This window comes from Porites lutea, chromosome 6 (genome assembly GCF_958299795.1).
Source record: "Porites lutea chromosome 6, jaPorLute2.1, whole genome shotgun sequence".
Classification (NCBI taxonomy): domain Eukaryota; kingdom Metazoa; phylum Cnidaria; class Anthozoa; order Scleractinia; family Poritidae; genus Porites; species Porites lutea.
This window is the reverse complement of record NC_133206.1, coordinates 24,494,324-24,507,986: the sequence shown is the minus strand read 5'-3', so window position 1 is coordinate 24,507,986 and position 13,663 is coordinate 24,494,324. Positions and strand designations below refer to the sequence as shown.

Genomic DNA, 13,663 nt, shown 5'->3' with positions numbered 1-13,663 from the left:
TATGACCCTAATTGTTTGGTGGATCTTTTCTATCGTCGGCATATCAACCTACTTTTGAGATCCTCTTGTAAAGTCGTGGTGCATCAATGTAATCTTACCTCTTTGTCTAATTACCTCATTTTTGTCGTATGTAGTTTTTTTCCATTCTGCGTCATAACCAAATCAAAGTGCAGGACCACCTCTCCCAAAGACAACAGAACCAATCAATTTCATTGAACATAGCTCGATACAGAATAGCAGTGACCGGTGCATTGTGGGTGCATACGGCATTGATCGTATCTTACCTATCGTCCCTTATAACTGCTGTTGTTGACACCAGAACGGGGTATGCCATTATCGGTTTACCTTGCTAGGGATTTTATCGGTACCTTGGTTCTCTTAAATTCCTCATTAAATCCATTGTTCTATTGCTGGAAGATCAGAGAAGGCAATCTGAGAAACATACCATGAGAGAACTTTTCTGTTTACTCGGGTGTCCATAGACATTGGTTACATTCATTGAATATTTAGAATTATTCAGAACTAATACGATTTAATAAATAACGGTCGAGCTGCTACACGTGCAATTCATAAAAAAGAATATAATATGGGTGCATGATTTATATATTGTATAAACGCCCGTGAAATACCAGATGGGTTTTCCAACGAAAGCATGACACCTTCCTTCACACATTATTTCATGGCTGCTTGGAGATGCGAAATTTCTCCTCTCATGCTGAATAATGGTCGAACGAGTGAAATATTTTTCAACACTTGAAGAGATATTTTGTATCTCGGCGCGGTCATGTATAAAGTATCCTCTAGGTGTTAGCTGTAAAGGCTGGGTTAAGTTTCATCAGCATCCTAACACAGATGTGGAGAATTGCGAATTTACCTTTATTGCCAATACCATGGGTGACAAATTACCCTCTAATTTTGCTGCGAGATTTCAACAATACATGTATTTTATCATTTTACACATATGAAATTATAAAAATTGCCACAACAAAGTTTCCTCAACGCCAACATGGCGTCCAGGTTTCAAGATGCTACCGTTAAAGATGTCATGGTACATGTATCATGAACGCGGAAGAGTCATTCATCTGCAACAACTGGCAAAGAAGTGAGATCTTTAGCTCGTTCCCTTTGGTGTCGCTCTAACATAGCTGCTCGTCTTTGTTGCCAGCTTTGCTGAAAACTTTGGAGTTCTTCATCTATTCTCATAACCTCCATACTTTGTCTTGAGAGGAGTTGTTCTGAGGGATCAGGACCAAACGATAATCTCGGGGTCGGTTTGGTTTCCAAATCCTCCAAAGTAATGTTGGCCGATCCTGACCTGACCCCTGTAATAACAAATGATTTTTCTCATTACCTATTTGTTATCGATCCCAATATTTTCTGTAATACGAGTTATAATTTAAGGAGCATAAAGCAGTGACGTGTCTCTTAGTCTTAGTTTTTACTCTAAAAGTATTTTAAAACAGACGGAGATGATATGTTGAAAATAATTAAGAAAAAAAAACAATACTTTGTCGAGATAGGATTTTTTTCAGCTCAAGAGTTCAGCGAGCTTTATCAAATCATGTAGGAAAATTTTCTGGGAGCAAAAATGCTTTAGGTAATAGATCAGTTCCTCTACATTAATGTTAATACTTTTCTGGTTCTGTGTTGTCATTTGCTTACGTACATATAGTTTAATTTTCTCTGTTCGTTTAATTGATAATCATCATGTAATTGGGATTAAAAAATCCATCGTCTTGTGCTCTCTATGGAGGGTGACCCGCATCTATGCAAATTTATCGAAACAAAAGAAAAAGTTTACAAAAGAAAAGAGTTCAACACCCACAGAATTTGTTTGGAACACCAATATGGCGGCCGTGACGTCATGTGAAAACGCTCCATTACCAGGAAATCAATTTTCTTGCATTAAAAGAGTTAATAGACCTTTTAAGCTGGTATGTTATTTTGTTTTACCATTTCACCAGACTTGGTGATGTTTCTCCAGAGAACTGTTTCATTTAAATGTTCTTCTATCTAGCTGTGCACGTGCGTTATATGAATGCATAATTTATGAGATTCGTTTGAAGACATCGCGTGGTCTTCACTGGGAAAACCAAAAGCTCTATTTTCATTAACCCTGTTGATCATTTTTATCTGAAGAAAAATTGTCGCGGGAAATAGGGGACCACGCCCTTCCATCCAAGTCAAAACGAGGGTTTTAGTATATGAGAATAAAGTTGACCGCTTTGCCCAAATCAACAGTACTCGCCCCGGCTCTGATCGTGTCGCCTTAACCCGGCGAGTTGGAGTGGCAGGGCTAGCCAAATTGTTTAAAATGGAGAAACATTGGTTTGGGTGGGAGGGTTACCTTACCATCGAAAAATAGTGACCCGGCTAGGCGGGTTAACCTTCGAGCCAAATTTTTGTTTCTCTTGTAAACGGTTCCCGACGTTTTGTAAGAAAACGTATGTGAAAAGTTGGCTGACCTAGGTTGCTAGCAGGGTTCTCGACATCGAGGCCAGCCAATATTGACAATAATTTCACTGAGAAAATCGAAAAGATTAAAAAAATCCTCGGGAGCTGGTCGGCCAGAAGACTCACACTTATGGGTAAAATTGCCATTCTAAAAGCTCTAGCAGTATCTCAGATTGTTTACGTTTTGTCCTCCCTTCCGACACCGAAAGGGGTCATAAAGGAAATTAACGCTCTGTTATACGATTTTCTTTGGGACAATAAAGGGAACAAAATAAAAAGAACAGAAATGATCAACGATTACAGTAAGGGAGGGCTAAAGATGATCGATATTGCTAGTTTTAACCAAGCCTTAAAAATGAAATGGGTAAAAAGCTATTTAGATGATCAAGATACAGGGAAATGGAAGCTTTTTTTTAACCATCGACTTGCACAATTTGGAGGGAAATTAGTTTTCTGGGGAAACTTAAGCCCAAAAGACGTTCGTTTACTTAATCTGCGAGATCCATTTTTAGCTGAGATTATGGAGTATTGGACGACCCTAAATTATAAGGACAACAATCTAGATTTCACGTCAACTCAGATCTGGCACAACTCCCTCATAAGAATAGAGAACAAACCAATTTTCTATAAATCTTGGTTCACCGCAGGTGTGAAAGATGTTGAAGACATCCTTGATACGGACGGAAAGTCTATATTAAGCTATACTGCATTTACCGCTAAATATAAAATCAAGACTAACTTTCTAGAATTCTATAAGGTAGTATCAGCCGTTAAACTGTTCAGGCAAAAGTGTTCTCAACAACCCAATAGAGGACCCAAAACCAAGACCTTTGGGCAAACATTACTAGCCTCAGAAAAAGCATGTAAAACCGTTTACAAATCAATTATCGAAAAAAAGGCCACCACCCCTCTTAAAAGCCAGGAAAAATGGCTGTCTAAGGAAAATATAATAGGAAATGCGAATGTGAACTGGGAGAATACATACCGCCTCCCCTTTCTGTGTACAACAGAAACAAAGTTACGAGTGTTCCAATTCATGTTCCTCCACAGACGAATAGCAACAAACGACTTCCTCTTTAAAATCGGCCTAAAACAAGCAGACTCCTGTTCTTTCTGCGGGGAATTTACTGAAACCCTTGCCCACTTGTTCTGGTATTGCAGTTACACTCAAAAATTCTGGAAAGACATTTATCAATGGATAGCTCAAAACACCACCTTAAACAAATCCATTGCCTTCTCTCCTCTTATCTGTCTTGGACTAATTGATAATATCTCTGATTTATTACTACATCACCTTTTCCTTATCGCCAAACGATATATTTACACATGTAAGTTAAATAACTGCAACCCTGCGCTACAGGTTTATATACAAACCGTTATGAACTCCATGGAAATTGAAAAAGAGATTGCCTCTAATAATAACAATATGTCCTCCTTCAAAAACAAATGGCGCCCTCTTAAACTTTGCCCCTCGGACAAATAAACTTGCTGTTATTAAATAATTCCAAAAGTTCCAAAAATTAAAAGTGATGCAGAAACAAATGCAAATGCAAATCACCTTTTAGTTGGTAGGACAGACTCCTTATGTTTTTGTTGTATCGTGTTTTATTTTGCAATTTTGCAAATAATAGTCAATTTTGTAAAATTTTTTAGGCTTAATTAGTTGCAAATGCTGTAACATTGTATTTTTCCTTTATCTCTTGTACGTTGTTTTTATTTTTCCTTCATGTAAATGTAAGTATTGTCATAAGAAGTGTTGTAACCAAATAAATGTTATTTTAAAAAAAAAAAAAAAAAGTGGACGCACACAGTATGTATAAAAAAAAAAAAAAAAAAAAAAAGGTTGCTAGCAGGGTAGGTGGGCGGGTGACTCTTTAGTACCCAGGATAACTCTGATAACTTTTCCCCTTATAAACGGGGCCTAAAACGAATCCGCTTATAAATGTAAATTTCCACTGTTCAATGCTTGAACAATTGCCAGTAAAGTTTGCAAGTCAATGTAGGTTAACAAGTGTCTTATAAGATGTAAAGGTGGAATTTTACTATATCGGTTGTATCTATTGTTCTTGCCGCAATGTTTGACTGTAGTAGGATAAGTGTTATTGTCTCTCTTTTTTTAGAAGTTGGGATCGGAGAATTTTGCAATATAACTAATCAAACTATTTCTAAGTAACATTGTCATCTTATGCATGATCATATCCTCGCCACGTTGCAAAAATAAGGAGCGTAAAGAAATATGCATGAGCTCTTTAAATGCGGATTCATTTTTAGCAGCCTCAGCTAAGTGCCGCATCAGTTTTAAGTATTTCATTTAGCAGGGTAATCTCACACCTTCCTGATTCTCTTCAAGTTGTTTTTTCTTGTTGGTTTTCCTGTACATCTCCCAGCCAAGTCCTACAGCAATCAGTACCACAAATAATGACAAACCACTGTACACAGTGATGCTGAATATTCCTCCACTTCCGAAGTAGTCCTCTGCAACATTTATCTTTGTCTGTTAAATCATGAATGTAAAAAAATCCTACTTAAACCTCTCATTTTTTTCAGCTAGTTTTAAGTAATTAGCTAGTAATTATAAGAAAGGAATGCGTAGGCAAGTACAACTATCTAATCATAGAAAATATTTTAAAAAATAAAAATGAGTGCAGACAAGCGCGGAATAACCTCGTTTGTCTACATTGTTATATAGCTGGGAATTTTTTCCCTACAGCGCGAGCTCTCATTGGTTACTTCGAGGTCTCATCCCATCTAACAAAATCTCTGAGCAGGCAGTGTTGCAAAATATGACGTCAGAGGGTAACAGTTCACTGTTACTCGCGTATGGCTACCGCTTGGGAGATTTATTTTCATAAATTTATACACAGTCAATAATTAAAAAGTTTTCTTCGTGGGCTATGTAACAAATCGCTTAAAGACTGGTCCCTCGGGAAACAATTCATTTTGTTCCCCTCGAATCTCGCTGTTGAGATTGAGATTAAGATTGAGATTCTCTCGAAACAAAGTAGACTTTTTCCCTCGGGACCTGAGTTATTAAGCGTTTATTAGCGAGCAAGAACGAGCATAACCTGACCTCTAAAGAAATTGGTATTAGAAATTGGTATTATTAGAAGAAGCAGGAAAAACTACCGCGAAAAAGGCAAGGTTATAGTGTTCAGATTGAGAAATGAACTCACATAAATGAAATCTATTGTTCTAGAAGCAGCTGTTTTTATTAGCGGCTTATCTAGGCGAGTCGGTGTCACACTGCCTCTTGCTTAATTACCTTGTATACAATAACTTTCAATTCAGCCGAAATTTCAAGTCCTCTTTAAGGCTTTCTATCAGGAAGGTAGGGGAGGATCTCTTTTCAATAAATGAGTTTCAGAATGAGCTGCTATATAGTTCAACTATAATATAATTTTTAATTTCTCCTTTTCCTGAACGACTTTATGAAGTTTAAGTTTCAAAATTTTTCCCTGACTTACTTTTTCTTAACTCCACGTTAACTATTTGTAAGTAAAGTTTCAACACCAACCAACACTAGGAAAGGCAGCGGGGAGGGGCTGCTATGAAACGGGGAGCGGGAAGCGGGGAGCGTGGAGTTGGAAACGAGAAGGGGGGGGGGGGGGGCGGGAAAAATGCATTACCTAACTTGAATCCTAGCTCTATCATCAACTTTACAGTTATGTATTTCCATTTCTCTGCATTTTTTTTCATTTTTCACTTTCCCGTTCCCCTCTTTAGAAACATCAAAACTCAGTGTTTGGTTTAGTTTTCCCACTGAAATTTCCCCCCTTTGCATACCAGTTGAAGAAAATGCTTACCTGAGTAGTTCCTGTGTTCTCTGCCAGAACATGAAACAGCCGCTGCTCTTCATTTTCTATGAATTCCCTGAAGCATTGTAGGAAGTGGGTGGAGTTAGGTGCGACGATTGCGCCATATGTCACTTGACTGCTGAGAATATTACCAACCTGTCGACAAACATTAATTTAGTGACTCACAAAGTAACTTAGGAAAACGCTGCGAAGTTCATGCTTTTGGTGTGTGATAACATCAATGTAAGGCGAGTGCTGAAGAAGCGCACGTATTTACTCAAAAGAGAACCTCGCTCGCACTAAAGAGCAAAACGTTATTTTAATAAGCGAAGAGTGATCATTATCATTAATTTTTGACATAAGAGATCAGTGGAAGGGGAAATAGCACATTGTTGAACAGATAGTCAGTTGGAATAATAAGTTTATTTAGTCTGATAAGAAGTCAATGTAAATGCAGCATTGGCGTTACGCAGGAATTCTCAAAATTAAGGACATCTTTGATACACAGCAAAACTTCTTTCCGTCCTTCGACTCTTTTCGTAATAAATTTAACGTAAGATGTAATTTTTTACAGTACTTTTGCCTTTTAGTAACGCCATCCCTCAAAGTTGGAAAAAACTCCTTAATTTGCTCCCTCAAACAAAGCTCAATACTGCAAATATTAATAGAGGAAACGACTTGCAAAAAAAATTATACTCGTGCTGTCTCTTCGATCAAAGCCTCCGCCGACTTGTGAGAAAAGACTCTTAAATTTTGGCTACCAGAGGGATGATTTGAGAAAATTATATCTATTGCCTTTTTTTGAAATAACAAAAGAAGTAAAGCTATCAATGTTCCAGTACAAAATTATTCACAATATTCTGTGCACTAAGAGCTTATTATTTAAAATGAAGAAAGAAGTCTCCCCACGCTGCCCTTTTTGTTCAGCAGATCATACCATCGTACATCCTTTCACTGAGTCCGCGCAAGCCACTTTCTTCTAAAAAGAGTTCTGGATTGGGCCTCGCGCATAGTGAACTCAAAATTATCGCTTTCAATAAAAGAAAGTATGTTTGGTATTATTAATAACGATTCTAAATTCTGTTCAGCCCTCAATCATTTAGTCATTATAGGAAAGTTGTTTTTTTTTTTAAGTAAAAGCTCTTAGCGGTAAATTTTACATCTTTAATGAATTTGTTTCCCTAGCTCGTGATAAAATTAGTCTAGAAAAATTTATTTCTTGTACGACTGGTCGCGAAAAAGAGTTCAGAACAAAATGGTCTGTTTTTTCGTCTCTTTTAAATACGGTATGAAATTCTGTTTACTATAACTGATTGCGCATCCATTTAATTTTAGCAATGTTTTTATTGTGTTAGCTTAATGAAAGCGAAGAAATGATCGTCGAAGTGAACGCAATTTATGCAATTGCGTAAAGAAGCCTGAAAAAAAAAATTCAGGACTTCAACGGGGTTTGAACCCGTGACCTCGCGATTAGCGGTGCGATGCTCTACCAACTGAGCTATGAAGCCACTGACGTTGGGACAACACTTATTTCCATCCGCCAAACTGACGTTGACAGGTTAATGATTCGTACACAAAGTAAGGGTTAGGGTTAGAGTTGTTGCTATAAATATTCAAACCAAACCATCCATTGTCAGCAAATCCTCGGTGGTGTAGGGGTTAAAGTGATGCACTGGAGGGCCATCCTGAATTTTTTTTTCCTTGAAAATTGAACAGACTTAGACTTTTATGAACAGAAATTTCAAGAGACAGAAAGTTCATGTAAGGAAAGTGAAATGTCTCGTGAGAGCCACTGAGAGGAAAATGTCAATTTGGTTTGGATGGAAACAAGTGACAACCGCTCCGATCCGTTAGGAGCAGGCCAATTGTGGGTTCATATTTTCCCGTGAAAGAAATGAGTGTTAATTATGTATGAAATAAATCATATATGGACTGCGGGCATGAAATGAAAATGAAGAAATGATCGTCGCAGTGAACGCAATTTATGCAATTGCGTAAAGAAGCCTAAAAAAAATTGTTGCAGATTGGTATTTGTGAATGTCAGCTGTACGTGTGTATGTTCAATAAAGTTGTATTGGAAAAAAAAAAGGAAGGGGAAATAGAGGCTAGAAAAGATATTACCTTGTGCATGATACCCACATGAGGAAATATTTATAAGTGGTGAAGAAGAAGGAAATGCGAAACGACCCGGAAGAACAAGGCGTAGAGGGTGGAAAACATTCAACCGTGTAGCTACGTTTTTGTTGGGGTGAGACAAACTCGAAAACAAAATATTGCCAGGTTGGTTTTACCTATGAGAAAATGAAACTGCCGCATGACTTAGTTACATCTTTGGTTTTAATGGTCTCGCTAGGAGTTAGATTGTATCTCTCTTATATTTTGTTTACCTGTATGTTATGCTGTGTGAGTGAGACGATGTGATGCTTAAGTCCGTGCACGTCCACTAAAGCGCCTTCAACTTTGTGGTCAAGTACATAAGTGAATACTTCCTCACTGTTGGCTAGAGCTGAGGAGAAAAACAAAAAACAGAGAGAAAAAAGGAAATTCTCCATAGCATAGGGCTTTTTCAAAATCCTTATGAAACGCCACATTTGCCCAACGTAGTAGTTTAGCAGCATTCGTTCGATTATTGGCCACAGTTAAGAGAATAAAGATAAACTCAAGCTCAAATTATGCCATTTTGGTCATCTTAAAACGTATTTGAAAGGCTGTCTTAACTAATAACCTGGGGGAGGAGGAGTCCCAGGCAAAGTTATTAAAAGTCATAAAATAAGGGATGTTTTCATTTATACTTTTCAATTATTTGGGGCCATTTGTTCCCATTAAAACGGAATTTTCAGTTTTATTACTCAAGGAAGACAAAATAAACAAATGCATGACGTTTGATGCCGTCTAGTAAATCACTCTTTTTGAGCTGCCCTTCGACAAAACAAAACAGTAGCATAACGTATGATTAATTAACGGACCTTTAACGTTAGCAAGCTCACGAATGCCGAGCTTGTGTTCTTCGCTATGATTGACTGCTGAAACCTATTAAATAGAAAAGGAAAGAGCAGGGCAATTAAGATTAACACGTGTATACGGTCCGTTACGCCCTGTTATTAGAGATATATGTTCCCAGAAATATCATATTCATCCACTGCATTAGAAATATTTTCACTCATTTTGGTTAACTAGATAACACAGATTTTTTGATCACGCGTTGGCTCATTTCATTTACTCTTCGAGGGAAAAAATGGTCTATACCGTAACATGAAAATAAAAAAAATAAAAACAAACAAAACAAAGACAAAAACAACAACAATGTTACGTTTTAGTCTGTCTTCCTATTATAGCTAAAGGGCCTGCTGTTAGTTTTAAAAATCAGCGCAACGACCTACAGATTGTATGATTTCAGTAATGAAGTAATGAGTTAAATAAAGCCCCCTAATGTGAGTGTGACCACACCCAGGGGACTACGTTCACTACTCTTTAAGAACAGTGTGTGGTTCTTTAACGTCCCACAGAATTTATGATTCGTGCAAGCTTACGGGTTGTAAGACGGGACGCTTATTCGAGAAAACTATAAAGTTTCACCGTTTGCAGATGTCATTACAAAGGCAGAACTTTCCCTTCACCTATTTTATAGACCCTGAGTGTTAGTCAGTCCGGGATTTTGAACCATCAGCGGCAGACTGCTGGGGTGGTTATCCAACTGTCCTAACCGGGCAACTCACTATGTACCAAACGGGAATACTTTTACTACAAAAATCACATTTTACCGTGACATCTCGTAAGTTGGTTCTTCCTTCCAAACTGACTGAAGTCAGTGAGGTGGTGATGATACTGATAAACATGGTTGTAATAATAAGTCCGCCCATCATCCACACGACTCCCAGAAGTTTACCGGGAATTGTTTTTGGGGCTTTGTCCCCATACCTGAAAAAAAATACATTTTAAGCCTTAGAAGTGATTTTGATTGTCAAGCGCAAGCTGGCCAATCAGAAGGCAGAATTCTGGTAAGTGTATAAGTTGGTTCTACTATAATTGGCTTCCACGGACCTTTGCGTTGGTATTTACATAGAAGCCCTTTTAACAATACACTACAAAAAAGGAGTGATCTTTTGATTCATCCTGTTTTTATGGGTACTGCGAGTCGAAAAATGTGTACTGACTACCCTGATTCAGACTGACTTGGGAGTTACGAAAACCGTCACTTTCAAGCCAGTTCTTATGGTTGTGTTCTGCCTTTGGATTGTTCTTACTGTCACCTTCAGCCGTCAGAATTCATTAAATTTTCATAAAGTGCTGGTATTTGTTACACCGCAACAGTTATTTCAGCTTGTTGTCTTCTTTTACCAACATGCTACTACTAAATATCTCCGGAAAGCTCCGACAGCATTTTCAGTAATTATCATATAAACAATAAATTGCGTATTGCAGTGACACATGCCCAAAAGACAAGCGTCCCTTTAGTGTTTGTAAACGAATTGAATCTTATTGTACTCACTATGTTGGATACAGGTTAAGTTTTTCTGTCCGCTTCCTTACACTTGCAGAGGCCGTCTAAAGGACTATGTGAGTCGAACATAATTAAAAAAGTTTGGAGCCTCCTACACCTGTTAAAAAGGCCTTGCGAGTCGTTTTTATCATCGGTTTTACTCGGCCTCTCCCAGAAATTATTACTTATTGCGCACGCGCTTACCCCACCGTAGTCATGGTGATAAATGCCCACCAAAATCCTTCAAACACACCACGGGAAAATGCCAAAGGAAACTGATCTGAGTTCTGTTGTCTCTCCTGTAGGGTAAACAATACAATTTATAGATCATGACATTAAATATAGAGGGTGAAGTGTGTTATCATTACGCACAGTATGGACGGAACGGAACGACTGACTGAGGGGCAACACTGAAGTATCCAATAGATCGTTTTCTTATAACGTCGGCGATATTGGTGTTCCAAAACAATGAAACGGCCTCCACATATACCAAACAACGGCGCGTGTCAGGATTGAACTCTTTTCTTATTTTATTATATATATTTTTTATTTCTTATTAAATTTCTCGTTTCACCGTGAAATTTTGCTTTTATCAAATCCGGTTACACTTATGTCATAACTTTTTTTTATTGTTCTAAGAAACTTGCACGGATTTTGACTGATTATAGCTGCAAATACGTGATCTAAGAAGAAAGAATTGTTTTACCCTCCCCAAGCCTACCTCGAAATTTCCAATAAAATCAGTCAGGTATAGTGTGACTAAACTATGGAATGACCTGCCCAATGAGGTCAGGGCAGAGTAAAGCTTAGCCGCGCGCCTTCAAGGAGGGGCTTAAAAAAAAGTGATAACCCAAAATAGCAAATAGTAATGAAACAAGTGAAACATTGTAAAAAAGAAACTGTAGATAGACACCTGTAAATAGTAAAATGCAAATCATTTCGTGCAAATTCAGCCGGGCAAATGTTTTTAGTATCTTTTCGTTACTACTATTTATTCAGTTTCAGTTATATTATACACAACCACATCAGCTAAGATGTAAAATCATTGGTTTGAATAACACTCCATAATTGCTATAAATAGATTGAAACGTGACTGCTCAGCCGAGTTTGAAAATCATTAATAGTATGAATTCTACCTACCATTAACCAAATTAAAACCCCTGCAATAGATGCTGTAATAAGAATGAAGACGAGTAACGGCCATGCCTGAAGCACAGACAGTAACAACTGCGTCCCGGAAACATTCCCCCTAATCAACACTGCAATCCCTGGAGACTCCAGAATCCCGGCGAAGGGGTATAGACGAACGGTCGATGCTCCCACTTGCGTTCCCACGGGTATTATGACATCAAAATGATATGTCGTTAAAACCCTATCTAAGTGTGATGGCCCCTCGGGGATTTTTGTATAGTTGAGGGTTGCGTTGCTATGACAACAGCGCTTAAGCATGATGCTTAAGATGTGTGGAAACATCCCTGATAAATCCGTTTCCTCATCTGCTTGTCGATCTTTGCGTGAGTGTTTCTCTGAAGAGTAAATATAAGGCTCTTGACTCCACCAAAACACAGTCAGTGGCTGTCCATTAGCACACTTGTGGTCGACATCGACTGAGTTTCCAAAACGAGTATTGTATACGAAAAAAAGCACTGTCATGAAACACAGCTTCGTTTCTCTCACCATAATCATGGCCCTACGTATCCAGTCATTGTTGTTTTCTTTGACAAATCCTTTTAAATTTTCCAATGTTTCCGTTTAGCCTCGCGAGGATTGTTTAAGGGCCTTTAGAATGTTTGCTGCGTCTTAAGGGGGTCTGTATTATAGCGATCAAAGGGCCGTTTTACGCATCTTGATAGTCGAGTCTTACAATTCCCTTGTCGGAAACTCAAAGCCACAACGCGTAAAGGAAAAAAATGCCTGGACTTAGATTCACCTTCAGTTACAACACGAAACTTCCGTCATAGTCGTTAGAACTTGGAACTTTTACATAATTGATGGCAATGCATACAAGGAGATGTATATTGTTAGAATAATTAGCATGAGGTGATTATCATTAATTTTTTATAGCTGGTTATCAAAGATGACGCAAAATAACTATAAAGGTTTTGTTTCATCTGGCTTTAAAACCAATTAATTATTTTACCCTTCATTTTTGTCTGCTTCCTTTCCCTCCAATTTAATACTTCAATCATTAATACTCTTTTTGTACTTCTTATGCATTTGTGCCACTGTTAAGACTTTATATATAACTTCCGCCTATACATTCTGTGCTTTAAACTTTGTATAAATGGTACATTTTTTAGTATTTTAAAGTAAAATTGTAAATAGCTACGGTTTCAATGAATACTTTATACTTTTACTGTGTGAATGGTCTATAATATTTCGAGGAACCACTTTAATTAAGGTGTTTTGATACAGTTTTTCAGAGGCCATACTGATATTTTTCAATCGCCTTAAAAGTGATTTTTTCTTTATCCGATCGACAAAAAATTTTCACCAGTAACTGGCTACGGATTGAAATTTGTGAAAATGTAGTTTTAAATAAAATCGATATTACTATGAGAACAATAAACAAAAAAAACTTTGAAATTAATAAAAGCCGAATTTTGTGTGATCTAGACCAGCTACTGAAAATCCAACACTAGGAACTTAATTAAAGTTTGATGTTTAGCAAACAATCTCCGTTAGAAGTAAAAAATTCTGTATGTTTGAATTCGACTAAAACGAGGAGAAAATATATTTCAAACCTCACATTTTCAATAGCAGTGATAGATTAATTTAATAAAAACGCTATAAATGACTCAAATTATTCTTAAGTAGCGTCAGAATGCTGCTTAGTATCGGGTTTTGATGCTAGGAAATTTTGGTGTATTTTCGTTCCTGCGATCTTGAAAACTAACCCGTTTTCTCACCACTTGTCTAAGTGCAACTTCATTCA

At 37.5% G+C, this 13,663-nt stretch overlaps 1 protein-coding gene and 1 non-coding gene across 2 annotated transcripts; both read right to left on the bottom strand.

Moving 5' to 3' along the window:
- Positions 1–494: 494 nt before the first annotated feature.
- Positions 495–12,574, bottom strand: LOC140940773 (uncharacterized). The gene is made up of 8 exons (XM_073389736.1): positions 11,869–12,574; positions 10,933–11,027; positions 10,010–10,166; positions 9,215–9,278; positions 8,636–8,754; positions 6,258–6,404; positions 4,786–4,948; positions 495–1,322 (listed from the first exon to the last, which is right to left on the bottom strand). The coding sequence occupies exons 1-8, from the start codon at positions 12,412–12,414 to the stop codon at positions 1,075–1,077; spliced, it is 1,539 nt and encodes a 512-aa protein (XP_073245837.1). The 5' UTR covers positions 12,415–12,574; the 3' UTR covers positions 495–1,074.
- On the bottom strand, positions 7,684–7,756 carry Trnas-gcu (transfer RNA serine (anticodon GCU)). The gene has a single exon. It is a non-coding gene; the product is annotated as a tRNA-Ser (tRNA).
- Positions 12,575–13,663: the final 1,089 nt, after the last annotated feature.

Excerpts from the sequence above, each read along its gene's own strand:
- LOC140940773 (XM_073389736.1), bottom strand. The coding sequence starts at position 12,414 with ATGATTATGGTGAGAGAAACGAAGCTGTGTTTCATGACAGTGCTTTTT. Across the intron at positions 11,028-11,868 it reads GGGTTTTAATTTGGTTAATG|GAGAGACAACAGAACTCAGA; the intron begins GTAGGTAGAATT and ends TTTACCCTACAG. Across the intron at positions 8,755-9,214 it reads TGAGCTTGCTAACGTTAAAG|CTCTAGCCAACAGTGAGGAA; the intron begins GTCCGTTAATTA and ends TTTTCTCCTCAG.